The 27,106-nt window shown below is 41.4% G+C and overlaps 1 protein-coding gene across 2 annotated transcripts; it reads right to left on the bottom strand.

Moving 5' to 3' along the window:
* Positions 1–96: 96 nt before the first annotated feature.
* mta3 (metastasis associated 1 family, member 3) lies at positions 97–27,106 on the bottom strand. 2 transcript variants are annotated; one of them, XM_017439076.3, is made up of 19 exons: positions 26,819–27,106; positions 24,003–24,070; positions 23,010–23,103; positions 20,053–20,179; positions 19,854–19,917; positions 19,143–19,260; positions 18,933–19,035; positions 17,723–17,822; positions 17,454–17,642; positions 16,319–16,393; positions 15,291–15,349; positions 13,601–13,719; positions 12,161–12,318; positions 10,348–10,570; positions 8,650–8,742; positions 8,354–8,515; positions 7,689–7,720; positions 7,487–7,605; positions 97–687 (listed from the first exon to the last, which is right to left on the bottom strand). In XM_017439076.3, exons 1-19 carry the CDS (start codon positions 26,844–26,846, stop codon positions 516–518), a joined length of 2,103 nt encoding a protein of 700 aa, XP_017294565.1. In that variant the 5' UTR covers positions 26,847–27,106; the 3' UTR covers positions 97–515. The 2 variants fall into 2 exon arrangements, with proteins under 2 accessions (XP_017294565.1, XP_037836928.1); XM_037981000.1 differs by having other exon boundaries at positions 553–687; positions 7,477–7,605; positions 26,819–27,105.

The raw sequence follows: 27,106 nt of genomic DNA, 5'->3' as shown, positions 1-27,106 counted from the left end.
TAACTGTTCATAACCTTTACACAAAAGCCCACTTCAAAAGATCTGAACTATCCCTTTTTTTAAAATCCCACCCACCCCACCCCCCCCACCCAAAATAGCAAAATAACTTTTTACAAGCTGATGAAACTTCACAACAACTCACCATCGGAACAAACTTTACACAGAATTGTGTCGTTGTGTCGAGGCATAAAAAATAAAAACAGCACACACCCTCGTGTGTTGCTGGGATAAATACACACACACACACACACTCTCACACACACATGCACCCAGATCGAGAATATATACACAAACAAATTTCCGGGGGGGNGGGGGGGGGGGGGTTAAAGACAGGCAGCGGTTGCAGCCAGGTTTGTTTCTGTTGCATCACTGCTCATCATCACATCCTTCAGCCCGTTTAAGCGTTGCCAGGGGTTACCAAGGGGTATTTCTAAGTATTAACAAAAGTGAGGGATCTATTGAAAGGTCGTTAGAACTCATCAGTAAGGAGGAGGCTGAGAGAGTTTGTGTCCCCGTCAGTCATGGATGACGATGGGGCCGCGCATTCTCAGGCTGGGGTGGGGGTGTGGCGGGGCGAGGACCAGCCCCTGCGGCGGGCCGTGGGAGACCCTGCGCAGGGTGATTTGCTCACAGGGCTGTCTGCAGGCATGCCTCAACTGGGAGCGGGACAGCATCCGTCGAGCCCTCCTGGAACAGGGGAAACGAGACGGGGGGTGAGCGGCGTGGGAAATATACGAAAGTCAACATTTATCAGATATCATTTCATCATTTTCTGCCTCTCAGCTCCTGTCTAAATAGAAGCTGATGTATATTACTTAAGATATTCAGTTTAATGTGCAAGGTTTTATATAATAAATCAGTAATTAAAAGCAAGCAGTTACATTTAAGAAGACAAACACTATTATGGAACTGCATTGTTTCAAAAGTATACAGCTTAATGCACATTTTATTCACTTTTAAATACATCATGAAAACTTCTGCTGTTAATATTTATACATTCAGTCTCTTTTAATAAATATACTCAGACAAAGTTTGTTAAACGTTAAAAGAAAAACAAAATAATGTCAGGACAGCAACTAAAAAAAGAAAGTCTTGTTGTGGTTCTCAAGTACTTGTCTTTTCCTGTTGTTTGAATCTGCCAGATTTTGAAAGACAGCGTCTACATCATCAAGTGTCCCGATACAATAAGCCAGCGGTTCTCAAAGTCGGGTCCGGGACCCCACTGTGGGTCACGAAACAACAAGGGAGGGGTCTTGAGATGAGCTCTAGAAATCAGATAAAACTTAAAAACGATCGCCAACAGCCCATTTCTGCCATAATTATGATAAAATATTAAAAAATACAGCATCATACATAGATATAAACACTTTAATAATTGTTTAAGGTGTTTGAACTGTCATTATATCCTGAATTTGTGATTTCCCTACCTGTCAGGTAACTATTTTTCTTGACTATGTGGTTGGAATAATGAAATAATTAAGTTTAATCATATCAAAGAAGTTTTCTGAGACTAAACACTCAGTTTAGCAGCTGCTGCTGGTTAGTAGTTGTCAGTCTTACAAATAATGTTTGCCTGAAATTAGGACTTTTATAGATGGCGCACAGCAGCAACAGAGAACAATCACAGACTATTTCTCAGTTTGAAACATTTGAAAACAATCTTTTAATCACTGTGTTTGGTTCTCGGCCATGGGTCCGGTCTCAGAACAACAAAAACCTTCACATTTCCTGCAGCGCGGCTTCCAAATCAGCCCTGAGCTGCAAAAAAATTAAATTAGCTCACATGATTTGATACAAACTCAAAAGGTAAAAGCGAGGACATCAAACTGCAGGAAGAAACAACAACCTTCCAGGGTGTTCACTACAAACGAGCGAGCATCGGGAACAGAAAGGCAAGGAAATGGAAGACCTCTGCAGGATTTTCAGGCTTGTAAAAAAAGAAAAAGAAGAAAAAAAAAGTGGGGGCTCGGAGATATTTTTCCAGAATGCTGTGCCTTTTTGTGCTGCGATAGTAAGAAGCTCTTAACAGCCCACAGCAACCCACTGCACCAAACTCAAAGCTCGGGACACCCTGTTGGTCTCGGTGCTAATGGAGTTCGATTGGAGACAAACGCAAGGAACACGACCACGATGTACAGGTGATAATTCAAGGTTCCCTGCAGGCAGTCTGGGGTCTAAAACTCCTCGGATTTTTCTCTGGTTTTGACTGCTGCCTCTTGCTGTGGATGAGAAACAGATTCCTCTTGATAAAATGAGCGCACTGTAACATGTGGCAGCACATCCAAGGAGCCGAAAAACGTCTGAATATGCATGCAGCACAGTCACACGTCTCCACACACATCCTTCAAGTGCAGCGCGCTCTCAGATTGATGATTGTTGTTCTTTTAAGTCTGCCTCCTTGTGTTTCCTGTTTTGGTTTTTGGTTTTTTATGCTTTGCATCTTAATGACGTGCAGCTTCTGGGGTGGCGAAGTGGAGCTAATATTTCTTGTTTGCAGATATTTTGTTCTCGTCTGTAATTCCGATTTGCCCCAAAAGGAAATAAGAAAAATCAAAGTCGCAAGACAGCCGGAGTTGAGGAAAAGCAGACAAACAAAAAGCGAAGGCCGAGCATATCAGCCGCCATGTTTCACGCCAGAGATCATTTTCTGAATTAAAGCCATTTTTGTCAGATCTGGTAAATGACGTCATGCAGTCGTGTGAGATGTGGCGTTAATGGCTCTCAGCTATTACATCAAATTTCAGCTCAAAATCTGTAAAACTGACTGAGTTACGGCCATTTGTGTGCTGACTAATGTCGATTAGCTTTGGCAGCCATGTTGATTTAGATTGACTCCAAAAGTTAACCAGCAGTAGACGTCCTGGTAATAGTTACTTTCTGAAAAAACCCATCCAGTGAGATATTTTACAGACAGATAGGGTTATTGGCCAAATTCTAAACAAAGACCTTGTGTAAAGCGTCAGAGCTCAGAATATGTGCTGGGGATGACTCTCAGCTACTCCAGCACAGAAACTCAGGTCGATATCTGTCAACCTGTCTGAGTTCTCGCCGTTTTTAAGGTCAGTCGGCTGCGTAATCAGTTCACTTAATGAGCGTCTAATAACTGCTTTCTGCAGGTGTCAGGAAAATTCACCCAGTGGTTCATTTTAGCAACAGACACGGCAAAAAACATCATCGTCCGCCTTTGCTTTTTGGCGTCAGGAGATAACGAGGAGAGCTTCGCCCTGTTCACACAAGAAGCTTGTGGGGTACAGCTGCAAAAAAGAAGGCTCAAACCTTTTAGGACTTTACAAGTTAATTCCTGTAGCTATAAACACAAATTCATAACCAACGTTTAAGTGCAAAACCCTGAAATCATCAACAGTTGTGGATTCTTAAATCTTGTTTGGTGAATCCTTGATTTTTGCCTTTTTTTAAACATTTCAGATAAAAATGTCCCCTTGTTTGTTATGCTTTTCACTGCCTTTTTACCTCCTGGCTCACAGAACGCATTTTTAACTTTTGGAGCCAATCTGATGCAATATGGCCGCCACACCAAAGCAATCCCGGCAAACACAAAAAGGGCTTTAACTCAGCCCATTTTACAGACACTGACCTAGAAGTTGGTGTGGTAGTAGCTGAGAATCATCCAGAACTAATCGAGTGAAAACTACGCTACTAACTATTGGAATCACAGCTAATCGACTTTAGCCGGCACTAAAATGGCGATACCGCAGTGACTTTTACAGATATAGAGCTAAAATGTGGTGTGGTAGTAGCTGAGAGCCATTCACAACACACACCTTAAGGGCTAACAGATCATGTGATATATTGCAATATTGCAAATATTGTTACTTTCAAGGTTTAACTAAAACAGCTAAAACTCAAAGAACATCTTAGTCTACAAATCATCATAGGCAGCAGGTGATAAGCATTCCTTTAAGGAAGGTTTTTAGTTTTTGTATAGTTTAGTGGGTTTAATTGTTTTACTGATAGTCTATCTAAAATGCTTCACAATGAGAATTGTCATCTAAACTCCAGATCTGTTTCTCTTCCCGTTCACTGAATAACGGAGTGATCTCCCACTCCGCCCCTGACACAATGTGCTCTCCATCACGCTGAGATGAGGAGAGAAAAAAAAGAAAAGAGAGACAGTGAAGGAGAGAGAAAGCAACTTCCGATCATCTTTCATTAGCATCAGAGCAGATCTTTTATTCAGAGAGGCATTAATTGTCTCGCCGGGAGGGTGAATGACAGGACCATCTAACGAGCGGCGCGGACTGCAGATTGATGCCGTCTCTGGTCGCACATCAACACTCGGCCATGTTGATCTGTGCGGCGAGCGAGTGAGTCATGTGAGAGCAGCCGTCGGTTAATGCGGTAATGATATTTCCACGCAGGGCTCGGCCGCGCCTGGCTCCATCTGCACCAGTTAGCTGCTCTAATTTTAGCCGAGGCGGTCCGAGGAGGGCTGCGAGAGCCGGGTGCCATGGCTCATTTTCGGCACGGGCTTAATGAAGGGCCATCTTTCTTTGGCACATACGGACACCGAAGAACTTTGATTAGTTACTGTATGTGCTCTAGCTACGAGTGCCGCGAGGACAGAAGGTTCAAAATGCATGTTTACTCAACTGTGCTGCCAGGAGAAGGCAAAGCGGCAATAATGTAGCTGCAATCTTATAACTCAGCCAGTTTTACAGATACTGACCAAAAAAGATGGCGTGCCTGTAGCTGATACTCCGAGAACTAACTGATTAAAACTATTGGAGTCTGTCTGTTAGCAAAATATCTCACGTACCACTGGACATATTTTAATGAAACTTTAAGCAAACAATAACTGGACGTACCACAGAAATGGCTATAACTTAGTCAGTTTTTAGAGATATTTAGCTAAATTTTTGGAGCGGTAGCAGCTGAGACTGATTCACAACGCATACTTCAAGCACTACACATTCTGCCACGTCATTGTTTAAAACGTTGGCATTAACCCTGTTTGTCTGTTAGCAAAATACCTCACAAACCAGTAGACTGATTTTAAAGAAACTCCCAGAAAGAAATCAACGGATGAACATCTACAAATGATTAACTTTCGGAGTCGATCCAATTCAACATGGCCACCACAGCTAATCGAACTAAGCCAACACCAAAATGGCTATGGCACAGCCATATTTACTGATATTGAGGTAAAGTTTGAAGTGGTAGTAGCTGAGAGTATTGAACAAGATTGTGCACAACTACAACTTTGTCCGTTCTCATCTAAAGACTATCTGAGTCTAAAACTCTGATATAAAAGCTGGCGGGTGATATGCATTCTTTCAAGTAATGCTAGACCTTTAATTAAGTGTGTTTACAGCAACATTAATAGTGATGGCGATCATGTGCACAAACTAAAAAGTTATTCTGTACTTTTTGGACTGTATTCAGTCAGCAAATTACTTCCTCACAAAGTCAAAAAGGACAAAATTTTCATGCATTCCAGTAAATCTTGAGGCAACACGCAGGGTAAAAAGCTGTTCGCAAAAAAAATACCTTTTAATTTAATTTCCAGTTTGATTTGATCGGGTTAAAAAAAAAACATCTTTGCAGCCACGCAGACAGAGTCTTCGGGGATGCAGTAAAATGCTTTAAACTAAAAGCTAAAGTTGCGGTCTCACAACGCCGCGATTCGCCACAGCAGCTATAATGATGTTGATGCATTACAAGCTGTGCTAATGGTATGAAATGGTGTACACTTTCAGCTTCCTAAGTGGCTGTGAGGGCAGAAGAAAGTGGTTTGGGTTGCGCATTGTGTGACGTGAAGGATACACGAGCCTACAAGTAAACATGATTTCCATGAATCGGGAAGGAATTTGCATAGTGGCTTTTATTTACAGCGCTGCAGATTTCTTCCTTCTGCTCTTTTGTCACATTTAAACATTTCAGATCATCAAACGAATGTTAATATCAGACAAAGATAACCTGAGTAAAACCAAAATGGAGTTTTTAATTGACGATGTCGCCTTTGGCAGCAACAACTGTAGTCCGGCGTTTGGGATTTGAATTTCACGTCTCTGAAGGATTGATGCTGCAGAACCCGAGTGACAACGGTGGTGCAGAGCAGAATTCATGGCTCCATCAATCGCTGCAAGTCGTCCAGGTCCTGAAGCAGCAAAGTGGCCCCGACCATCACACTACCACCTCCGTGTTTGACTGTCGGCATGATGCTCTTTTTCTAAAACGCAGTGTTTGTTTTCTACCAGATGGAGCGGGACGCACTCCTTCCAAAAAGCCCTGCTTTTGTCCCGTCAGCCCACATCATCAGAATGTTTTTTTGGGGGGCAAACGTGAGACGAGCCGTTGTGTTTTTTCTCAGCAGTGGTTTTGTTTTGGCCTTGGAACTCCCCGAGGGAGGCCGTTTCTGCCCTTCGAATCATGACCTCTGACCTTAACTGAGGCAGCGAGGCCTGTGGTGATTTAGACGCTGTTCTGGGTCCGTTTGGGACCTCCTGGACGAGTCGGCCGACCGCTGCAGGGACGGTTCACCGCTCCTCCGTGTTTTCTCCACATGTGGAAAAGTGATTTTCCTGATTCTAGAGGTCTGGCAGTGATCAGGCCTGAAAATGAACTCAGCTTTTCAAACAATAATTATAATAATTAACAGTTAATTCGTGGTTTAACAAGGGGGCGAATAACCTTTTCACACAGGGTCAGGTTGGTTTGGATAGCTTTTTGTCCTTTAACAAATGAAATAATCATTTAAAAATCTGCATTTTGTATTTACTCAGGTTTTCATTTGTTTTTTGATGATCTGAAACATTTAAGTGTGACAAAAACAGGAGAAACCTGTAACAGTTTTTCACAGCACCGCACATCTGGTGCCAGATGTTGTGAAAGGACAATCCCGAGACACCGATAGATCTGGAGGGAAAACAAACAGAAAGACATCTTCCATTATTACAGAAGGTCTGGACTCTGCGTGAGCCTCGGGGGGGCTGGTCAGTGGGAAAAAGGAGACTTGATGTGCATTAGAGGGATGCGGATCACATTTCTCAGTTTTCGGAAAAATACCCAGAAATGAAAGAGATTCCTGAAGAAGCTCCTCTATTCTCCTCTGGTAGATTTGTTCTACAGTGACTGTTGTTGGGATAATTACTCTCTGTTGATAGCACACAACCTAGTTCATTCACTGTGAACCAGCCCCTGAATGGGTCTGATTTCCATTCCTATTTCTGCTGCTTATACTGCTTATTACTTATAAAGAACATGAACTGGTAGCTTTGCTTGAAAGTGGCCCTCTTAACTTTCTGATCAGAAACTCGCTTCTTGATCCAACGAATGAAAAAGAATGAACTTTATCTCTTTGTTAAGCTCTCTGCAACTGTTTGAAGTCACCACAGGTTAAAATAACTTGTCTTTCTCTGTCTACTTCCGCTTGGCTCTTAGCATTGCTTTTCCTTCATACACAGACACACACACACACATGCATAATAAGATAATTAGAGTTCAATAAAGGGTCACCTTTGCTTACCTGGTCTCCCGGGTGACGAGGAAGAAGCTGTCATCGGGGGCATCGATCCAGTTTGGACGTCTCTTGCGGATCATCACTCCTCCCCGGGTGTTTCCACTGCTGCTGTTGCGGCCGTTATGCTGCAAAACACACACACACGCACCACAGTATTAATTATTTTACAGTAAGAACAACAAGCTGAAAAGGTTCATCCTACTCCTACCATTTGAGGTCCACCGGTTGATCCTGGGTTCTCTGCAACAAAAACAAAAGGTCACAGCAGTGAGGAAACCAGATGCAAAGATGGAGACTGTCCCTTGAGAAAAACCCTGATTGCTTGTATTAATGCAGTGCACTCAGCTGCTTTTTAAGTTTCAAGAAAACTTATGAAGTTATTAATAAAAAACACCCCCGCTTCTGCTGATTCAGTTTAATTAGAACTATATATCATCTACAAAAAGCAGAAAAGATTTCAAGTTGTGATTTTATTGAGCAAAATGCTTTAATTATAACCATATTTTATTCCAATTTGAAGTCGTTTTCAAAATAATAAAAGTAAATATTTCCCCTTTTGTGCTGCAGTGGCCTTCAGTCATAAATTTCTGCTTTTTTTCAGGACCGAGTCGAACAAAAAAAACAGTCTAATGGTAAAACAAACCCTGAAGACTCATCCCTAGTGGTAACCTTCACACTGAAGGAGGACCAGTTAAATGTCCTGGAGTGGTCCGGTCCAAACCCAGTCCTCAATGCAACCGAGAATCTCTGGTTTAATTTAAAGATTGTTGGACAGAAGTTATTTTTCTCCACTCAGTTCTAATAATGTGTTATTTTTGTAGAAATGTTGCTTTAAATCAATTAAAACAAAACAAAACAAAATATCCCAATTACCTGAGCGCCTGTCCGGCTCGGCCCTGCTATGGTGATGGTAGCTGCGCTTTCCCAGCATGCCGTGGGGCCCGTGCGGGAGAGAGGAGAGGAGGCGACGGGGCGGAGGCGTCTGCAGGCCTGGGGTGCGGTGGGAGCGAGGGGTGTGAGCCACCGGACGGGACTCTGGAAGAGACACCACACTGGAGCTGCATGAAGTGGCTCGTATAGAGCATCTGAATAATTTATGCTTTGCTCGTCTGACACTCATTCAGAACGCTAAAAGAATGGATTATGTTCAGATCTTACTGTGGGTTTACCTAGAAACTGCAGAACACTGGTCAGAGTGCTCCTTTGGGCGGCTCTGGTTTTGGGTAGTCGAGTCCCCTGCCCTTCTGACACCCTTAACATGTCTAAACCAAACACACACACACACATATCTTTGGGTCAGTCATCGCAGGGTCTCCAAGGCTCTTTTTTCCCCCTACCTTCTCATAAAAATGGAGATTCAAGTGAGGTAAATAAATATGCAGCGACTATATGCACTAAAAATGAAACATTACCTCCTCCGACATGCAGACAAGAGATGTTGATTCATGCTCACATGCACATCCAAATGAAAATGTCTGGCAAGAACACACACATCAAGGGTGAGGACGTTACGAGGAGAGACACCGAATGCTGCGTCCATGCTGCAGGGGGAAAAGGGCTGAGGGTGATGTTGCTGCTGTCCCTCTAACTGCGGTGGAGTTGATGGACAGATAACACAGACACATGAAGCACAAGGACTCAGAAGAGATGCTTTCAGGTGCGACTTTATTGGAGACTCACATTCTCACAGTAATGAAAGAAAAAAAAAAAAAGAGCAAAAGAAAAAAAAAAAGGAGGTAGAAGATGAGAATATTGCAACAGTCGTTAGAAAATGAGGGATGATGAGGGGAGGGAGGGAGAGAAATGAGTCTGAATGGCAAATCCTGTCCCCAGGATTTACAAGCCAGAGGAGGCGTCGGGATGGATTTGTATGAATATTGCATGATCTGAATACAGGAAATTAGCTGAGTGAAAGGGATGGTGAGGGTCCATCCTACAGATGGGGAGGGAAAGGCTGGGGGGGGGGACTGGTCTTCTTATGGGTGGGCCTGATCTATGGAGGGCGACGCAGCCAACAGCACAAGAGGTTTAGAGCAGCTATGTTTTCTTTGCCGTCTTCTCTTCACATCCACTCTTTCAAGTTTCAGCAGTCCAAGTTCACATTCATCCTTTTGCTTTTAATTAGCACGCTTTGCAAACAAAAACAAAAACAGACGGAATGAGAGGAAAAACGCATGTGCAAAAGGGAGAAAAAACGTTTACAAAATGGCGATGGGTAAACACAGTGAAGCCTGACGTTAAACATTTGTGTCTGAGACTATTTGCTCAGGAAGAACCGCACAAAGTGGGCGAACTGCTCCCAGAGGCACCATGCAAAATAGAGCTTCTTAGTAAAATATGTTTTCTCTACATCTAACTGCAGCAAATGTACGGCTCAGACAAGAATATAACCCTAATTTCAGTTATTACATTATATATGTTAATATCAGTAAGAAACTACTTCAGTTCTGTGTTTACAGGTGCTGGGTGTGTGGAGCTGTGTTTAGTCAATAAATCTGTGTTATTCTAACATCTGCTTTGGGTTTACAGTTACCAGGAACCACCACAGATTAAATAAAAAAAACAAAATGAAATTAAAAAAAAAAAAAAAAAAAAACACGAATGAAAAGATGATCAGAACTCATAGTTATGAGGACAGCCAGTCTTTATTGGAAACGGGGTGGGAGAATACAAAAACCAAAATAATAATAACAATAATAATAAAAACAGAAAAAGACAAACGGGGCGGAGATGGGGGGGAGGCGGGGTTGATGAAAAGGCAGCTGAGGAGAGATGAGGTGGGGGATGTGTGTGTGTTGTGTGTGTGTGTGTGTGTGTGTGTGTGTGGCCATGTGGCAGAAGTTAGGAGGAATTGAAAGAGCTCTTACACTCTGCCTTTATGGCCCCACAGTTAATGGGGACAAAGGGCCGGCGCGCAGCACGGCGCAGCTTGATGATGTCCCGGCACATGTGCCGAGCCAGTTTGGTGAGGCGGGTGGCCTGCAGCAGGAAAGCCTGCTTGGTCTTCATGGAGGACTTGGGGCTGCCGCTGTTTCGCATCGGTACCATGTGGTTGGACTGGCGGGGAGCGTGACTCCTCGAGCGGGACTCCTGGGATGCAAGGAGAGCGGGAGACGAACTCAGTTAAGGCAACTGCTGGAACCAGAAGATTTCTGGAGAAACTCTGAAGCTACAGCCTACAATTCCAACATAACTGTAACAATCTAAGCTAAGAAAAAACGCCAATCCTTCGATGTATAAGAAGTGTAAAGCGAATCAAAATGAATGTGGCTCATGATGGTCACCACACACCTGGGTCTGTCACTCCCTGACTGCCAAGTTAATAAGAGGCTGAGAAAACTGCAGACTAAAAAGTAAGCCTCGGGGCCCCTGTGCGAAAACTAAGTCAGGCCTTAATTCTCGGACTGCAAGCATCAGAAGACTGATGTTTTATGCTTATAACTAATTTAAAAACAAAACTTTCCTTTTAGTTTTAAAGAGAATATTTTGGAGCTAAAATATAACGTCTATGGAAGCTTCAGCGTGCGCTGTTTGAATTCTGGGGTAATTTGAGAAAAATTTGACAATTTTAGACACCTCAGTGAGTGTGTGACTGATGAACGTTCAGTGGAAAAATCTGTTTGAATCATAAAATTTAGAATGCAAACCCAAAGATGTGGAAGTGTCAGTTCAGATGTCTGAAGTTGAACTTTCTGTGACTGATTCAAGCTTTGAATGATGGAGCTTCAGAGCGCTACAGAGCCCTGAGTTTTCTCATGTTTTCCTAAAATCCCATTGATCTCCATTATTATTTTTGTCTATACTTTTGCGACTGAAAGTCAGTACACTATTCCAGCTCGAGCTGCCCATTTTGGTGTTTAATTTCCATAATTAATTCAAAATCTGCATGACGAGACACTGGACTAATATTCTGAGCAGAATACTTTTGCACAGACACCCTTAATAAAGTAAATGTTAGAAAGGAGCCACTTTAAATCCAAGTGTCGCCTTAATTAATTTTCAATGCATGTCAAACACTCACAAAAATCGAGGGCTTAGAAACAAATAGCCTTGTTGAACAAAAAAAATTTTAAAAAGACGTGAAAAGTTTCTTTTAGCTTTTAAATTAAGAGTCTGAAAGAAGCAAATTGACCTTAAGAGAATCTGCAGAATTTATTATTGCACTCAGAGTAAAACTTGCTCTAAATTGTTTTAACCACTCATTTAAAAAACAGCGTCCAAAAAGCCTGCATATGAAAAGGAGATACCACCTAAAAATTAAAAGCTGTAAAGAATATTTTTTAGTTAGACTGAATGTGCTGAAGATGATTTTCCCCTAGATGTTACTGACATAAAAGCACTAAATAATAACATTAATAAAGATTGCTCTACAGTTTCAATCAGCCTTCATATTATTTACAATAACTGCATGCCTGGGTTTGTTTACTTTAAAGCTTAATTAAAAATTGAATTAGGAAGATAAATCTACAGTCACATTCTGTGAAGCCATTTTTTCTCGACTGAGAAAGGCAACGCGTTCAAAATGAAACGTGTTTGAATCTGTTAACGTCCAATATGTGACACGCACCGCAGTACGTTATAAGTTAATAGCTGATGTTACCTCATAATAGGTTTTGTTTGACTCCGCGTTAACATTTAAACATGCTTTGATTAAACGTGGCGTCGTCTGGCTGAGCTTACGTTGCTCGCTGGGCTGGGGGAGGTCCTCTCCTCAGGGCCCTCAGCTCTGCTCGGCATCTTCAAGCCGCCGTACTTCTTCCAGTACATCCAGCAGGAAACGCACAGGCGACACTGCATGTTTGGAGGTCCCCACGAGTACCACTGAGCCGACTGCATGGCTGTAAACGCACAAAACGCATTAGTGCTTGTTAGACGAGCTGCGAGGGCAAACTGATAACCAGACACTCAGAACATCGACCTCTTTTCCACCGTGTTCTTCACTCCTTAAATAATTTTATCAATATTTATACTCAAGGAGGACTCTCACGGCTTGCCTGCTATCGACTGTAGAAACACACAGAAAAATGAAAGGATACAAAGCAATGTGAGCAGACGTGGAGGTCAGGTGTTGTTTAGATTTAGCTGGTATTTGTTTAAACCTTCAGTGGCTGCAGCTCAGCTTGTTTTCATGAAGTTCTAACAAACACTCCTCTGGGGATTCAACTTACGTGGTTCACTAATGCGCAAGTTCGAGGTTTATAAATGAAATTAGGCTCAAAAACAACCCAAACTTTGACAAAACGCTGTCCTACATCTGGCACTTCGGATGCACCAACACCAGGTTTTTTTGTTTCAAACTGAGTACAAGTATTTGCTTTTGAGTACAGAGTACCGATACAAGTACTATCAAATGCCATTACAGTTACTTTATAAGTGTGTTTGAAAATTCAGAGGAGCTTATTATTTGTGTTAACTCCTCAAGCAAAGCCAGAACCGCTATAGTCTTTTCCAAATGCGTTCGTTACCGATCACGATCTGATCCATTTATTCCCAGGAACCAATGTAGAACGTGCTCTTGATGTCCCTTAATGTCTTCAAGACAGGAGAAGGCCAATAACGTGTGCTTAAAATGTCCAAATATTTCCCGTCCAACTACAAAAGCATCAGCCTCACTCCTCTGTGCCAAAAAGTTCATCGTTAACAGCCAGCTGGAGTGCGCGCGACACATGGCAGGCTGCGGTTTCCCGCTGATATCTGCAAACTCTTTGAACTCAGCATGATTTTTTTTTAAGGTGTTTTATCAAATTGCTTGTGTTCAAAGTCCTAGATTTTGCCTCTCCTCTTGAATACTTTGCAGAACAGAATTTGCGGTCTGCTTTACTTTATTAGTATTGTGAACTTTGAAATGCCTCAACATGGCCGTCATTGCTCCTCCTCTACCTGACTGCTCATCTGAGCAAAAATAAATAGATAAATTTGTTATTTTCCTGTAAAACTGATGGGAATTAATGCCATTTTCTCAAACATCAAGAAGGAAAACCTCTCTTAAAAGAATTGAAAGGAAAAAAACCTAAGAGGGAAACTTTTTGTTTCCTTTGTTTTTCTAATTTTTTAACTTTAATTCTAATTCCTTGCATTGGCATTTTAATTTCACACTTGCAATACCTAAGCAAAACTTACTGTAGCAGCTCTCGCAGGCTCTGCCCCCTCCTGCTGTATGGTAGGCCCCGGGGCCTGCTCCGTTCACCGTCGCCATCTTACCATTGGTCATTGAGATCTGGTTGGGGTTGGGTTTGTTGCTGTTAGAGGGGGGAAAGAAGGAAATTAGGAAGCGGATTGACTGCAGGACACCAACTAGAACATGCAAAGAAAACTGGAAGGTGGAGCCAACTAAAAGCCAACTGTACAAGTCGACATCAAGTGCATATATACCAAGATGATGCTCGGTTCCCACTCCTGCTCTACACGGGCCTGAACCCCCTCAGCCAGATCCCGGCAAAGGGTGGCTATGGGTACTGGTTCCAAAGTGGAACAGTCATCAGTCAGCAAGGACGATGGCATGTCATTCAGACATGATAAATACGGTTTAATGGTATCCAAGAGAGGCAAGGTGATTCCAACTAAAAGGACTGAACTACCTGAAGACAACATTGCAGATGTCCGGGACAGCTACGAGTACTTTGATATCCCACAGGCAAATGGCAACCAGGATGAGGCCGGAAGGAAGTCAGCCGCAACCAAGTACCTACGGGGAGTAAGGCAGGTCCTGAAGAGCCAGCTGAATGGGCCGAACAAAGTCCAAGCCATCAACACATATGTGTCATCAGATACCCTGCTGGTATAATAACCTGGCCAAAGAGACAGAAGCCACTGACATAAAGACTTGAAAGCTCCTCACAATGAACAGAGGGTTTCACCCTAAGTCCAGCACCCTGAGACTGTACACTAAGAGGAAGGAGGGAGGCAGAGGACTGGTGAGCATCAGAGCCACTATACAGGATGAAACAATCAAGATGCTGGAGTACATCAGGAAGAAAGCCCCCAATGATGATCTGCTGAGTGAATGTCTCAGGCAGCAGAAACCCAATGTGGAAGAGGAGATAGAGGAACCCTCATGGAAGGACAAGCCCCTGCATGGCATGTAGCACCGGCAGATTGAGGGAGTGGCTGATATCAACAAATCCTACCAGTGGCTAGAAAGGGCTGGACTGAAGAACAGCACAGAGACACCAATCATGGCAGCACAAGAGCAACAGAGGCCGGGGTCTATCGTACCAGGCAGGAGACAGTCCAGCACATAACAACAGGATGTAAGCTACAGGCAGGCAAAGCGTACATGGAACGCCATAACCTAGTGGCTGGAAGTCCCAAAGTCAAAGAAAGAGACTCCATCGTGGGTAGCAGAGAGCAGCAGGGCTAAGGTACATTGGGACTTCCAGGTCCAGACCAACAAACAGGTGATGGATAATAAGCTGAACGTTGTGGTGGTTAATAAGCTACAGAAGAAGGCAGTGGTGACAGATGTAGCGATCCAAAGTGACTGTGACATCGGGACGAAGGAGCACGGGAAGCTGGAGAAACAGAAAGGACTGAAAAAGGAACTAGAGAAGTGGTGGAGAGTCAAGGCCTCTGTGGTTCCAGTGGTCATCAGAGAACTCAGTGCTGTGACCCCCAGACTGGAAGATCGGCTCCAACAGATCCCAGGAACAACCTCAGAGATCTCTGTCCAGAAGAGAACCCTCAAGCTCCCAGGTCTCTGGTAGAGAACCTGAGCTTGAAGTGAAAGTAGAACCGCCCATGTGGAACAAATAGGGCGAGCTGAGTGTTTATTATTATATATTTTTAAATATATATATAAAAAGAGACTTACTATGTGGGGATATAAACCTGCTTCAGTTTGCTTTCTGCCTCAGCTGCCTTCAGTCGCTTCTGCACACGGAGAAAGAAAGAAATTTATCCATTAATAGCAAAATTAAATAACTTTCACAAACATTCTCTCAGAACATTCAAAACCTCTTGTAATCAATTCAGCAGCCTAAATGTAAAACTCTAAACATAATGAATAATGTGTCATTTCTCCTTTAAGATTTTATAAACCTTTTTTTATCTTCGACATCCTTCACTGCAGTGACCTCTGTACTCTCATTTGCTTATTTGACACCTTTTAAAAGATTTTTCCTGCAGCCAAATAATTTTACACAAAAGGGTATTTTTATTGTAAGAAGCGTTCAACCTTTGAACAGTTGTGCAATTGTTCCTAGATTTTCTGAAGTCCTAAAACCTTGAGCTGGAGGTACAATCACATTTTGACTGAAAACTTGCCTTTACAGATGGTAGGTTAGGGTTTCAAATAAGTTTTGATTTACAGGCAGTGAAGGTCGTATATACGATGAAATCTAGTTAGAAACGTTGGACCCAAACGTATCTTATCTCAGCCTTTATGGAGGAACATTCAATAATTCGTTTTTGAAGGTGCAAAACTACATTTAGAAGGCGATTCTATTTTCTTTTCTTAGAGATTTCTCTTGCAGAAGCCAATAAAAGTACAACAGATTTGAAGAAAAACAATAACCGTGAACTGAAATAAACTAAATAAAAGCATTAATGTTAGACCTACTAGTGACACAAATTAATGCATTTTTATCTTAAGGAGTTTTGGTTCACTTTAGTTCTAGGCTTATATAGTTCTTACACAAAGAACTATATAATAAAGTACATTTTAAGGCTTTTAGTTGTGTTTTTCTTGTATAACTATTAAAAAAAAGAACATTTTAGTGTCAAAACTGCAAATGTTAAGTCAAACTTTAATGGTCAACAATATGAGACCATCAACAAAAGTAAAATATTTCAAGATATTTTAATTTATTTAATGTTTCTCAAATACGACAATCATCTCACCTGTTGAACATATCTGTCTGTGGTCTTCCACATATAGTAGTACTCTATGATACTGGTCAGAGACTTCCACGGGAGCTTCACAAGCACAAGGAGGTAAACGTGGAGTGAGGGTGGAGAGGAAAAGAGACAAGAGAGCAAATTAATGATATTAATATCTCATGTTCTTGCCATCTGGGTGTGAAGCCTTCATGTATATTCATGAGCGTGAGACATCGTGGTCACAAAGGCTGAGAGCTACTGGCTTTGCTCACTTCTGGCCACAGTTGAATTCACACACACACACCCAGTGATTCAGACATTTAGTGAGTATTCATGAGCACCTGCCGCCCCAGTATACACCCATGTCTTGACTTTATCATACAGTATGGTTCAGCTGGATGGAAGAAATCTGCTCTTTCTTAGCTGGCTTATACTCAAAAAGGAAACTACAGCGCAGAACTCCTGGGAAAACCCTCCCACCGCGGGGTCCCACTCTTCCATCTCTGTACAGTACACGCTGTTTGCAAATTTGTCACAAAGAATCAGCCACTGTTTCCGAAAGATGGCGCACAATAACGAGCGAGCCTATGCTGCCCGGCCAAGGCAAACTCCCTCCAGGCCACCTGACCAAATGAGAGCCACCCGTGTCTCCTCCACGCCATCTCATTCCACGAGTTCGTCGCCATATGACTACAAGTTTTGCTGGAACCGTCGTAAAGATGGCTGTATTTTCAGACTCAGCCAGCTTTCGCTCAAAGCTATCCATCTTGCTGGCACAGCAGCTGGCTTCTGGAAGCGGAGCAGTTGAAATAAACGAACACAGCCTCGAAGTTCTGACCAATCACACAATGCTTGGCGAATATCCCTGTCAGAAAGAGTTCTTCACAGAAGAGGCACTGAGAGCTCTTGTGAGAACAAAATTACGTGATTTTAGTCTTGCAGCTACGTCAATGAGAGCAGATTTCTTCACTTCTCACAGAGTATAAATCAGCCTTTAGGTTATGGGGCAAAAGTGCCACAAACTACTATAGTGTGACTTTTTTTGAAGACGAAGAAAACTTCATGTTTTTAGAAAACTGACAAGTGTCCTGGTAAATAAGAACATCAAATATTCTGATCATAATAATCAAGAGTGCAGCTACAAAAAAATACTTACAAAGTCTTGTCGGATGTCATTGAAGTCTTTCCCATATTTCTCTAGAGCCTCTTCAAACATGGCAGCTTCCGAGGCGCTCCACTCCTCCATCTCATCCCTGCAGAGCACCGGACCACCCGCTGGGACCAGCACGCTCAGAGCACTGGACAGATCGTAATTATGGCGATGCAGAGTGTCCATCGCGTGGAACTGCAACCGGTTAAAGAGGGTTACAAGCCAGCGTCTGAACCCTGACCGGGCGCTACGAAGCGACAGTGCGTCCAGCTCACCAGTGTGATGTCTCGTGAAGCTGCAGCTGCGCTCATGTGTAAGCTTGGCTGTCTGACCGAACTGCTGCAGTCCAACGCTCTGGCGAACGTCCCAACCGCCCTGAGAAGAGTAGCCACAAATTCACACACCGATAGGGAAATCTATATGAACAGTATATAACACGAGCACATAGATGAAACCGAGTTTCATTTCGTAGTTATTTTTGTTTGGGTTTTTTTTCAAGAATCTTTGCCTTTTTTCAGAGGCAAAGATGTGCTTTTTGTAATACAGAACTTGAAAATGTAAATGAAGTCTTGCTCATGATGTATCACCATCAAAGTGCTTACAACCACTTCAACTCATTTATTCTGAAGCAAATAAGCTGCATCTTCCTACCAAGGACCTGGAAAAAGTCATTTATTATTTTAATACCCCTTGCTTGAACTCCTGTAACACCCTGTAAGTTGGTTTAGATAAATCCTTTCTGCATCACTTGCAATTCGTCCAGAACGCAGCAGTTCATCTTTGAACAGGTAGTAAAAATTGTAAACCCGTAACTCCGGTCCTGTTTTCTCTCTGCTGGCTTCCTGTCGGTTTCTGGTCTGATTTTAGCATTCTACTGTTTGCTTTTAAAGTTGGACATTTTTGCAATCTCTTTAAGAGCTACACACTCTGGTAAACCAACCAGTTTCTCTTCGATATTCCAAGCTTCAAATTAAAATATAAAAAAGGTGACTGGGACTATAGAATCCTATAAATTTCTGCTTAAGGATCATCTTTTATCCTTGGCTTTTGAGACGATTATGAGAACCAAATAGAGCTGATGTTTTTATATATTATTTGAGCTTTAATTGTTCTTTTTATGTCTCATATTGTATTGCTTTTTACTCTTTATTTCTTTGACTAAACTGTAAAGGACTCAGGTCAACTTCTGTTGTTTTTAATGTGCTATAGAAATAAATTCGCAGACAATAAGGAAAAAAAGATATGAGAATAATGATCCAACATTTGGGCCATTTCTGGAAGCAAAATGTATATTTATTTCTTTTAAAAATCACCCAATTTTCTGTTGTTGAAGGCAGAGGTCAAAAAACAGGAAAGTCAAATTATTTTGTGTCCCATTTTTCCAAGTCTCAATGGGACTCAAAGTTTTTCCATCTGTAATTTAGCAAGCACTATCGGACACTGTATCTGGTGGATGTACTGTGCAGAATATTAAAGCTGACCTACCGTGCCACCACCAGGAATTGATCTATTTGTTTGTCGGTGAGAGGACACTCAGGATCCCACAGTTTCTCTTCTAGCTTGGACTGGTCCCTGTCGTCTGCCTCGCCTGCAAAATGCAGAGGAAACATCCACACGGGAATGGCTTTGCATAAGCCCGAAATTTGTCAACGTAGCGCCGAATGAGCTGACGCAACATGACCGAACGTGACGTACCTTCTTGTAACATTTCAGGTACATCTGCCTGGAAGCGAGGTCCCACTCTGATCTCTCCTTTGTCGGCCAGCAGAGTCTTCTGCGTCGGATCGTACACCAGCGAGTAGAAGAAAGTGTCCTGAGAAAAGCAAATAAATAAAAACATCACTCACTAAAACTGCACGGTTCTGATGATCATCTGCTGGACTACTAGGAAACAAAGAAAATCAGACACTGAAGCAATGGCTTAAAAGACTGACAATACTAGTGGTTTACTATGATAATTATTTTTTCAAGAAGAAGTTAAATTTGGTTGCTGCTTGTTGCTATTTAGTGCTTTCTGTGTTAAGTCGCTGGTACTGGTTGTACGTACTACAAACCAGTCCTGGACTATTATTTAAGTATATGCTTGTGTTGTATTTTGACAAAAAAATTAATTGAGACTTAGATTAAAAGTTGAAGTAATAACTGCAGCCCTTGGCTGTTTAACCAGTTTGATATCTGACATTTAGAAAATGATCAAATAATTTATTTGGAATTTGCACAAATCATTGCGTTTTTATTAAGATCGCCGAGTGCAAAGTCAATGAATTCACTTAATTTATTTGAATTAAAAGTAGAACAAATACTTAAAAAAGACCAAGATATGTTGTGAAGCTCATGCAAAGTGTAAGCAGGTTTTTCTAAGTAAACAAACATTCAAGATGGACGTCATTTCCCCCTCAGGCTCACCTCTTTGTCAAGGTATGAAAGAACAGCTTCAGTCTCATTCAATAATGCGACACTGCACTTCCCCCTGGTTGAGAGGGAGAAAGGAAAGCACGCACAACGTAAAACACTGACAAAAGGAAGTGGGCTGTGCTTGTGATGCGTTTGTGGCCCACCCACGGGCACTGCCTGCAGACTGTGAGCACAAGCTCGTGTTTGATACCTGATATGTGTCGCGGGTAGACTCTCGTACTGTCGGGAGAGGAAGAGTTCTCTGTGACGAAGCTGGTGTTTCTGTTTTTCTGTTAGCTCTGTCTCTGTCGGGTTCTCCTTCTCCTCCTCCAACTCCTCTGCAAAAAGTACAGAGGAGAAATGAGAACTCGAAGGAAGACGACGTGATGTCAGCGACCGCGTGAAAAGATAAATACGAACAAGACAGAAACACAACGAAACAATTCAACAAAATCAGCGATATATCCCTCAGACATGGTTTAAGACGAAACTAAAAAAGTAATTTCAGGGCCCATGCTAATCCATAAATAGTAAATTAGCTGGTTTGCCGCAGCTGAATCAACACAACATCAGACTGCAAATAAACACTGGCCTTATTGTAAACACCGAGCAGGCATATAGTTATGAATAATGATCATTTATTTGCCTTCAGCAACTATATTATTAGAAATGTTGAAGACTCACAACAGAATGGCACCAAATTCCTATTAAACAGAAATAATAATATAAAAAAAACCTAAGTAAAAAGTATGACCTTCAGTAGATGTATACACCTCAAACTTTACATTTTTTCTAAAGATGATTTATTTTATTGGTCACTAAGACAGGAGAGTTCCACTTCGCACATCTTTGCAGAAATAAATTCGCTTTTAGGGGAATTTTCTCAGCAGACGAGGCAATTCATGCGTACAAACACTGAAAGGCGATAAAATGGCCAAAGGAAAGCAGAAAAATAGATTGAAATGCCACAATTTGTCACTGTTAGCAGGATTTGTGTTACTAAACAGAGATGTTACAAGTGCCAAAATCCTGAAAAGGATTCTAAGCGACACAGCAGAGTTATCATTTACAGGAACGCTTCAGATGCGTTACCTTCACTGCAGTTTTTCCTTCTAGACAACAAGCATTACCACCGAGAGAATAATACCACCTTACAAAAAAAAAAAAGGCAATAAAAAAGGGTTGCACAGGAAAGTATTTCTTTATGTGCGAACACAACGGCACAGTTTGAAACGAGCTGCGGTACATTTGCGATTACTGTTACTCGGGTTTTGTTCGGCCGTACAGACGACTGCGGAAACTAGCCAAATTACAGATCGTCTTCCTCTTTAACAACGAGCCTCTCCCGCAGCACGCTACAACTCGTAAACTACGTTAAAGTTCCAGCAAGATAGGTCCGTGGATGTCAATTTCTGTGCGCAACGCTGTCTGTGAGGTGGAGAGCGGCACCATAAAAAGTGCTTTGTTTCGCTACGTGCCTTACAACAAAGACATAAATCGGGAGAACCAGTAAGTGCGTGTAGATCAGACGTATGACTAATACACACCTATGCAACTTCTTCCCAAATATAAAGATAAATTCAATGGTCTAAGCTGGCAAGCTGCTAAAATGCCTTTGATCATGCACCAAAGACTGTCACAAGGCAAAAATTGTTGCTAAAACAGACCTAACTGATTACTTTTCTGCTTTTTATTTGTAAAATTCAATTTCACCACTATATTTTATCCAATTTTTGGATTTATATCACATACATTATGGCACAGAAGAGTCTTCATCGCTTACACAGGCCGTCTATTTTGACGTTTTGATTTTGTTGATTAAAAACAAATGTAAAAAAAGCAGTTTTTCCTGCCCAAAATGCTTTGTATTCTCATATAAAGTTACATGTACTCATTTCTTTGCAGTAGACTGCTTAAGATAAATGTCAAATCCTTTATTCATTTTTTTAGACTCAGTCTGAAGATGTATGGTTTTAAAACACATGCTTTTAACTTCAGTAAATTCTTTACATTTCTGTAAAGTTGATTAGGTGACTACTTTTTCCTTGAACTAATCAAGGCTATAAATCAGGTGAATTCTTTTGTTTACTGTGTGGCAGGCAGTAATACAGTCTATTGTTGTTTCTGCCTCTTATTCTGACCAGCTGGCAAATGGGCTCCAAACAGCTTGAGGAACTGGCGAAAGCATTGTAATCAGAACATAAGCACATGGTGTGGGTAATGCTTTTTTTTCCTGCTCTGTAGCCGGCCTGATGTTTACAGAGTCAAGCTCAATCAGAAAAACTGGTTTTAACAACCAGTTCGATCGCATGCATTTATCATTAATGGCTTTCTGTCTGTCCTGTCGGGACTTACGTGGGTTTCTGCTGCTCTTCACCTCAACAGTACCAAATAAAGCTGAAAGGCTGCTTTAGGAAAAAATACATCTTTGCCGCCTAACTAATGATTTGTTTGTTGAAACGGAACAGGTACAAGTCGAAGCTCACACTACAAACTCCTCCTTGTAGGAATAAGCAAGAGAAATTAACAACACACGAACGGCAGAAGTTATTGTGACATATTGAGCACCTATTTTGATTTAAATTTGCCAGGTCCACAATACGAGGTAAAACATCCTTCTAGCAGTTTCTCTTTCAGTGCTGAAAAACTGCTGGAAGTGACATTTTACACGCAGCTGAAAACACTTCGGTTTTACAATGACTGCAGAAATCACCACTGATCCATTAAGAACTGATGAACTGTCACAACTGCAAATTGGCCGTCGTTGTTCATCAAATTAAAACTCAAAATGTCAGTGATTCTGAACTATGAGTGCGAGTTTGTTGCGTTTTCCCTTCAATGCTTCTTGCTTTTTAAATAAGATAAAAAATAATTAAAAGAAAATCACAACCCATAAATTCAGGGATCACTTTACTTTCTGTATAGGATGTCACAACAAACGACCGTCTCCAACATGCTTAAACTGGTAAAATGATTTCCTGGCAAAAAAAATTAGCATCTTTTGCATTTTTGAAGCTGAAAATCTGCCAGGAACATTTCAGTTGTTTCATTAGTTTATAATAACAGACCCTTAAAGGTTTTTTTTCCTCTTAAAGTGGCTGTAACGTTCATTCTGAGGCGCCACGTTAGCTAAAGGTCTGACGAAAAGAAAAGGGGGTCACCACTCACTTGCATGTTTATCTGCGAGTTGGATGAGACTGTGAGAGATATCTCTCCTTCTGTAGAAACAAACCACCTTGGCCTCAACATTCCCACTGGCAGTCTGAAAGAAAGAAAGAAGAAGAAGAGAAAAAAAACAGATCCACATTTAAGTGAAGACATGGCAACAACTCTCTGAAATTTCCCCAGAGAACTGGCTCCTTTGTGCACCCATCAGAATATGTTATTGGCCGTGACAGCGACAAGGATTTCTAAAAAAGAAGATTGATTTATTGTCACATCGTATAATTAGGCTCAAACACAGAGCCCGTATTAAATTCCACGACCGGTGCGGAGCGAGTGGACGTGGAAGTACATCTGGCTGTACATTTGGACGGCGTGCCGATTTTGTTTTCATGAAAGTTGCAGAGATTTTTGTGGAGTTTTTTTTTTTTTGACAAGGTGAAAATCCCAAAGAGATAAAGCCTCGTGGTAAGCAACATGCACACCGTTTGTTTGTTTTCTGCAAGTCAACTAAAATAAAATGCATCATGTAAAACGTTTGTTTTATTTATTCCATTATTTCAAGGCCAATTCAGGCTAGACTTGACACCATCTCACCAAACAGCATCGTAGCAATTATATTAGGACTATAAAAAAAAACAAAGATTTTTAGTCTTGAGTAGCTTACGTATTCACTGCTATTTTTGTCTCTTATTTTGTACCTTAAGGCAAAACAGGAAACTCTACAAAGCAGAAAAAGTACATCAGAGCATGAGTTTTTAAAATGCTTATTTCAGTCATCACCGGGCCAGCTTGGGCACACACCCACACAGGTGTGTCTAACGATAGAAATGACGGTTAAGAGACAAAGGAACACCTGTCTATTTCAGTCATGCACTTAAAAGTCACAAAATGCACGCACATAGGGGCACTGAGTGGGGGCGGGGGGAACAGGAATCCAAGTTATTCACCCTCAGGTAAAAAAACATGCACAGAAATGACAGAAAAACAATGCGGTACCTTGTTGAGTTCTTCTATCCGACGGATCAGGTAAGGGTTACTTGAGGAGTTTTCAAAGAAAACATAATCTGCAACAACAAATACACCGTGTGAGACACCGTGTTGCATTACTGCTGCGGAATAAATCTGTGTGACAAAAGGCAAAATTATGTATTACTTAGTTTCTCCATCATCGTGGAAAGGAAACAGATTTATTTGTTGACGAGTATAGAAAATCAAATCTCTCTGATACTTATGTCATCAAAAATAAAATGCAACTGAAGTGCATAGGTGCAGATATGATTTCCAGTTATAGAGATTTAGCCAGGTTCACACGTCATTCTTAGACTGAGAGACTGTTATTACACTGTTATGGTAACTCAGATGAACAAATTTAGGTTAGGGCATAGAAAGTCAAAATCCTCAATTTTATAACAGACTTTTATTCAGTCAAGGTGTGCAGTAAACTCTGCAAAACTTCAGTTCAGTCAGTAGCTAATTCCATATTTTCAGCAGGTCTGAAATACTGAATATTATGCTCCCAAAACAAACAACCCAATGCAGAGCTGATTATGCAAAAATGTCAGCGAGTGAGACACCGAGTTGCATTAATTTAAAACCTACAAAAAGCTACTTAAATGCATGCAACAACGTTTTGGCTCCAAATGCACGCCAATCCACATTTGCGTTATTGTTAAAAAACTAAATGTTACGGTCCTCTCTTTATTATGAAATATTAGCAGCATCAAAACTAACTGTTTAAGCCAATAAGCAGTAACCATACAGTGTATTAATCTGACAGAGGAAAACTTTACAGAGCTGGAGTTCACAAATAAAGGCTGGCCACACAGACAGCAAAATAAAACACCTTAAAGTGCTTTTGACCGCACATCACCAGGTGTATATGACGAGGGTGACAAGACAAATTATAGATGCAAGACACTACACAAGCGCTGCAATATAAATATTGCATTGCAATAAATGGCAGACCCAAACCAGATTCTAATAAATGGCAATCAAATGGATCCTCACTATCCTAGATTCCCACAGCCGATTCAGAAGTAGCTGAAATGCTAACGCTAAAGCAACGCTAAAGATTGTTGTGACAGTAGAAAAAGAGAGGTGTGAGGAAAATGTGTTTATCGCAACTGATATTGTCATCACAACATCCAGCAATATCGCAAATGCACGTTTATCTAATATTATGCAGCCCTGATCGATACTAAAGGCTGAATATGTGTGACTATAGGTGTAACATGGTAGACCATTATCTTACAATTAAATATTTAATGGTAAGATCACTGAAATGACATCCCTCCAAATTAACACTATAAGAAATAACTAAGTGTAATACATCTAAATTTGTTTAAGAAGCTACTGGCTATGCTGAGTATGTATTGCAGACATAAATCAAATATTAGTCATAAAAAACACTTTTCTGGTATCCAAAAGGCTTTCTTCCCACCTGGAATCACATTTCACATTTGAAATTAGGGCTGTACGATATTAGAAAAACTTGCAATATGCGGTATCATCGGTTAATATTGTGATAAACCTGTATTCTCTTACTTTTTTCTTCTGTCATCATCTGAACCAGTGAGTCCATTGGATCGACCAAATATATTATCAGAACATGAACACACTTAAAATATAATTGCATATGATTTTTTTTTTGCAATCTGACCTGTTCTTTTGAGATATCATGCTGTGCTCATTGATATATTTTTGTTATAATCTGAAGCTTTAATTAAAACGTCATTCTTCCCAGGTAAAATGACAACTTTTCCAGTTAATAAATAATAGTCTGACAAGCAGATTACTACTATTTATACTGTACAATTTGATATTTGAGGATATCTACAATGAAGTTATTAGTCATAATTTTCATTTAAACTACTTTGTGTTCATATTACAAGCTCTTTATAGTCACAATAGGATGCATATATTTGTAATTATATTGTGACTAATTACTCTGCAATGGTCTTTTGAGGCATGCTGGATATCACTAATGTCCTGGCGTTTTTACCACTATTTATAACATTTCTCAGAATTGCATTAAAGACATAAAACAGTTCAGTTCAAACCCAGCACGACGCCATGAAGACGATAATTTCATGTTTGAATTCCAGCACACTGGCTAACGAGCTAGCTGGGCAGTCAGCAGCCGAAATTTGCTAATTAATAAACAATTTGAGCCAAAGTATGTGCACACAGCGAGGCAGAAGTTGTTGTTTTTTATTTCTTTTTTTTTTTAAAAGCTGCCAAGGTGATTACATATGCAGTGCTCGGATAATGAACGAGTGGCGAATGGGGAGATAATGGTAATCAATGGAGCCACTGCTGATGCTAACGTTAGCTAAATAAGGACTCGCACTAATGGCTGCATGCCAGAAGAGACAAATACAAAGGCAGCCTCAGACTGACCGAGATATGGACCCAACAACCGTATAAACACATGTACAGTCGGTCGGGTGCCTCGGTGTAACACTCCCAAGTGTCCCCTGTGAGTATTTACACAGCAGCATCGGAGCAGTAATGGAAGCCGACAGCTAAAAATGTTTACATTTTAAGCTAGTCGCTTAGCAAGCTGGCGGCTAGCTGCTGCTGTGGCCACGACAGACGCGAGGCCTGACCCATTTTGAATCCCAAAAATTCAGAAAATACTCACCTTCCTGCTCCAAAACCTCACTCGTACGCATCGATACAGCAGAGCCGGGTCTCACTACTACATGCAAAGTTATTAAAATACTAACATACGCCACCAAGGAGGGGTGCAAACCTGAAACGGTTTCTGTTTGAATAAAAAAAAAAAAAGGGATCCACACTGACATACATACCTCCAACCCGGTACATGTTAGCCGCCATTTCTGCCCTCCAAGAGTGAGAAGCATAAGCTAAGAAAATAAAATAAATTAATAAAAAAAAATTGTACAAATCCGCTTCTTTAAAACATACAGAGGGCGGGGGGCTTTAAACGACGGTCGTCGAGACTCCGGATGTGTGCGCTATCGGGAGAAATTTGGCAATTCGGGCCCCCCCTCCTCCACCGATTCACGGCACCCTCAAACAATACGGTGAAGTCGGAGCGGCCAAAAGACGAAGAACCACCGAGGAGGGGAGGGCAG

This window comes from Kryptolebias marmoratus, linkage group LG17 (assembly GCF_001649575.2).
Source record: "Kryptolebias marmoratus isolate JLee-2015 linkage group LG17, ASM164957v2, whole genome shotgun sequence".
Lineage (NCBI taxonomy): Eukaryota > Metazoa > Chordata > Actinopteri > Cyprinodontiformes > Rivulidae > Kryptolebias > Kryptolebias marmoratus.
This window is presented reverse-complemented; position numbering and strand designations above follow the sequence as displayed.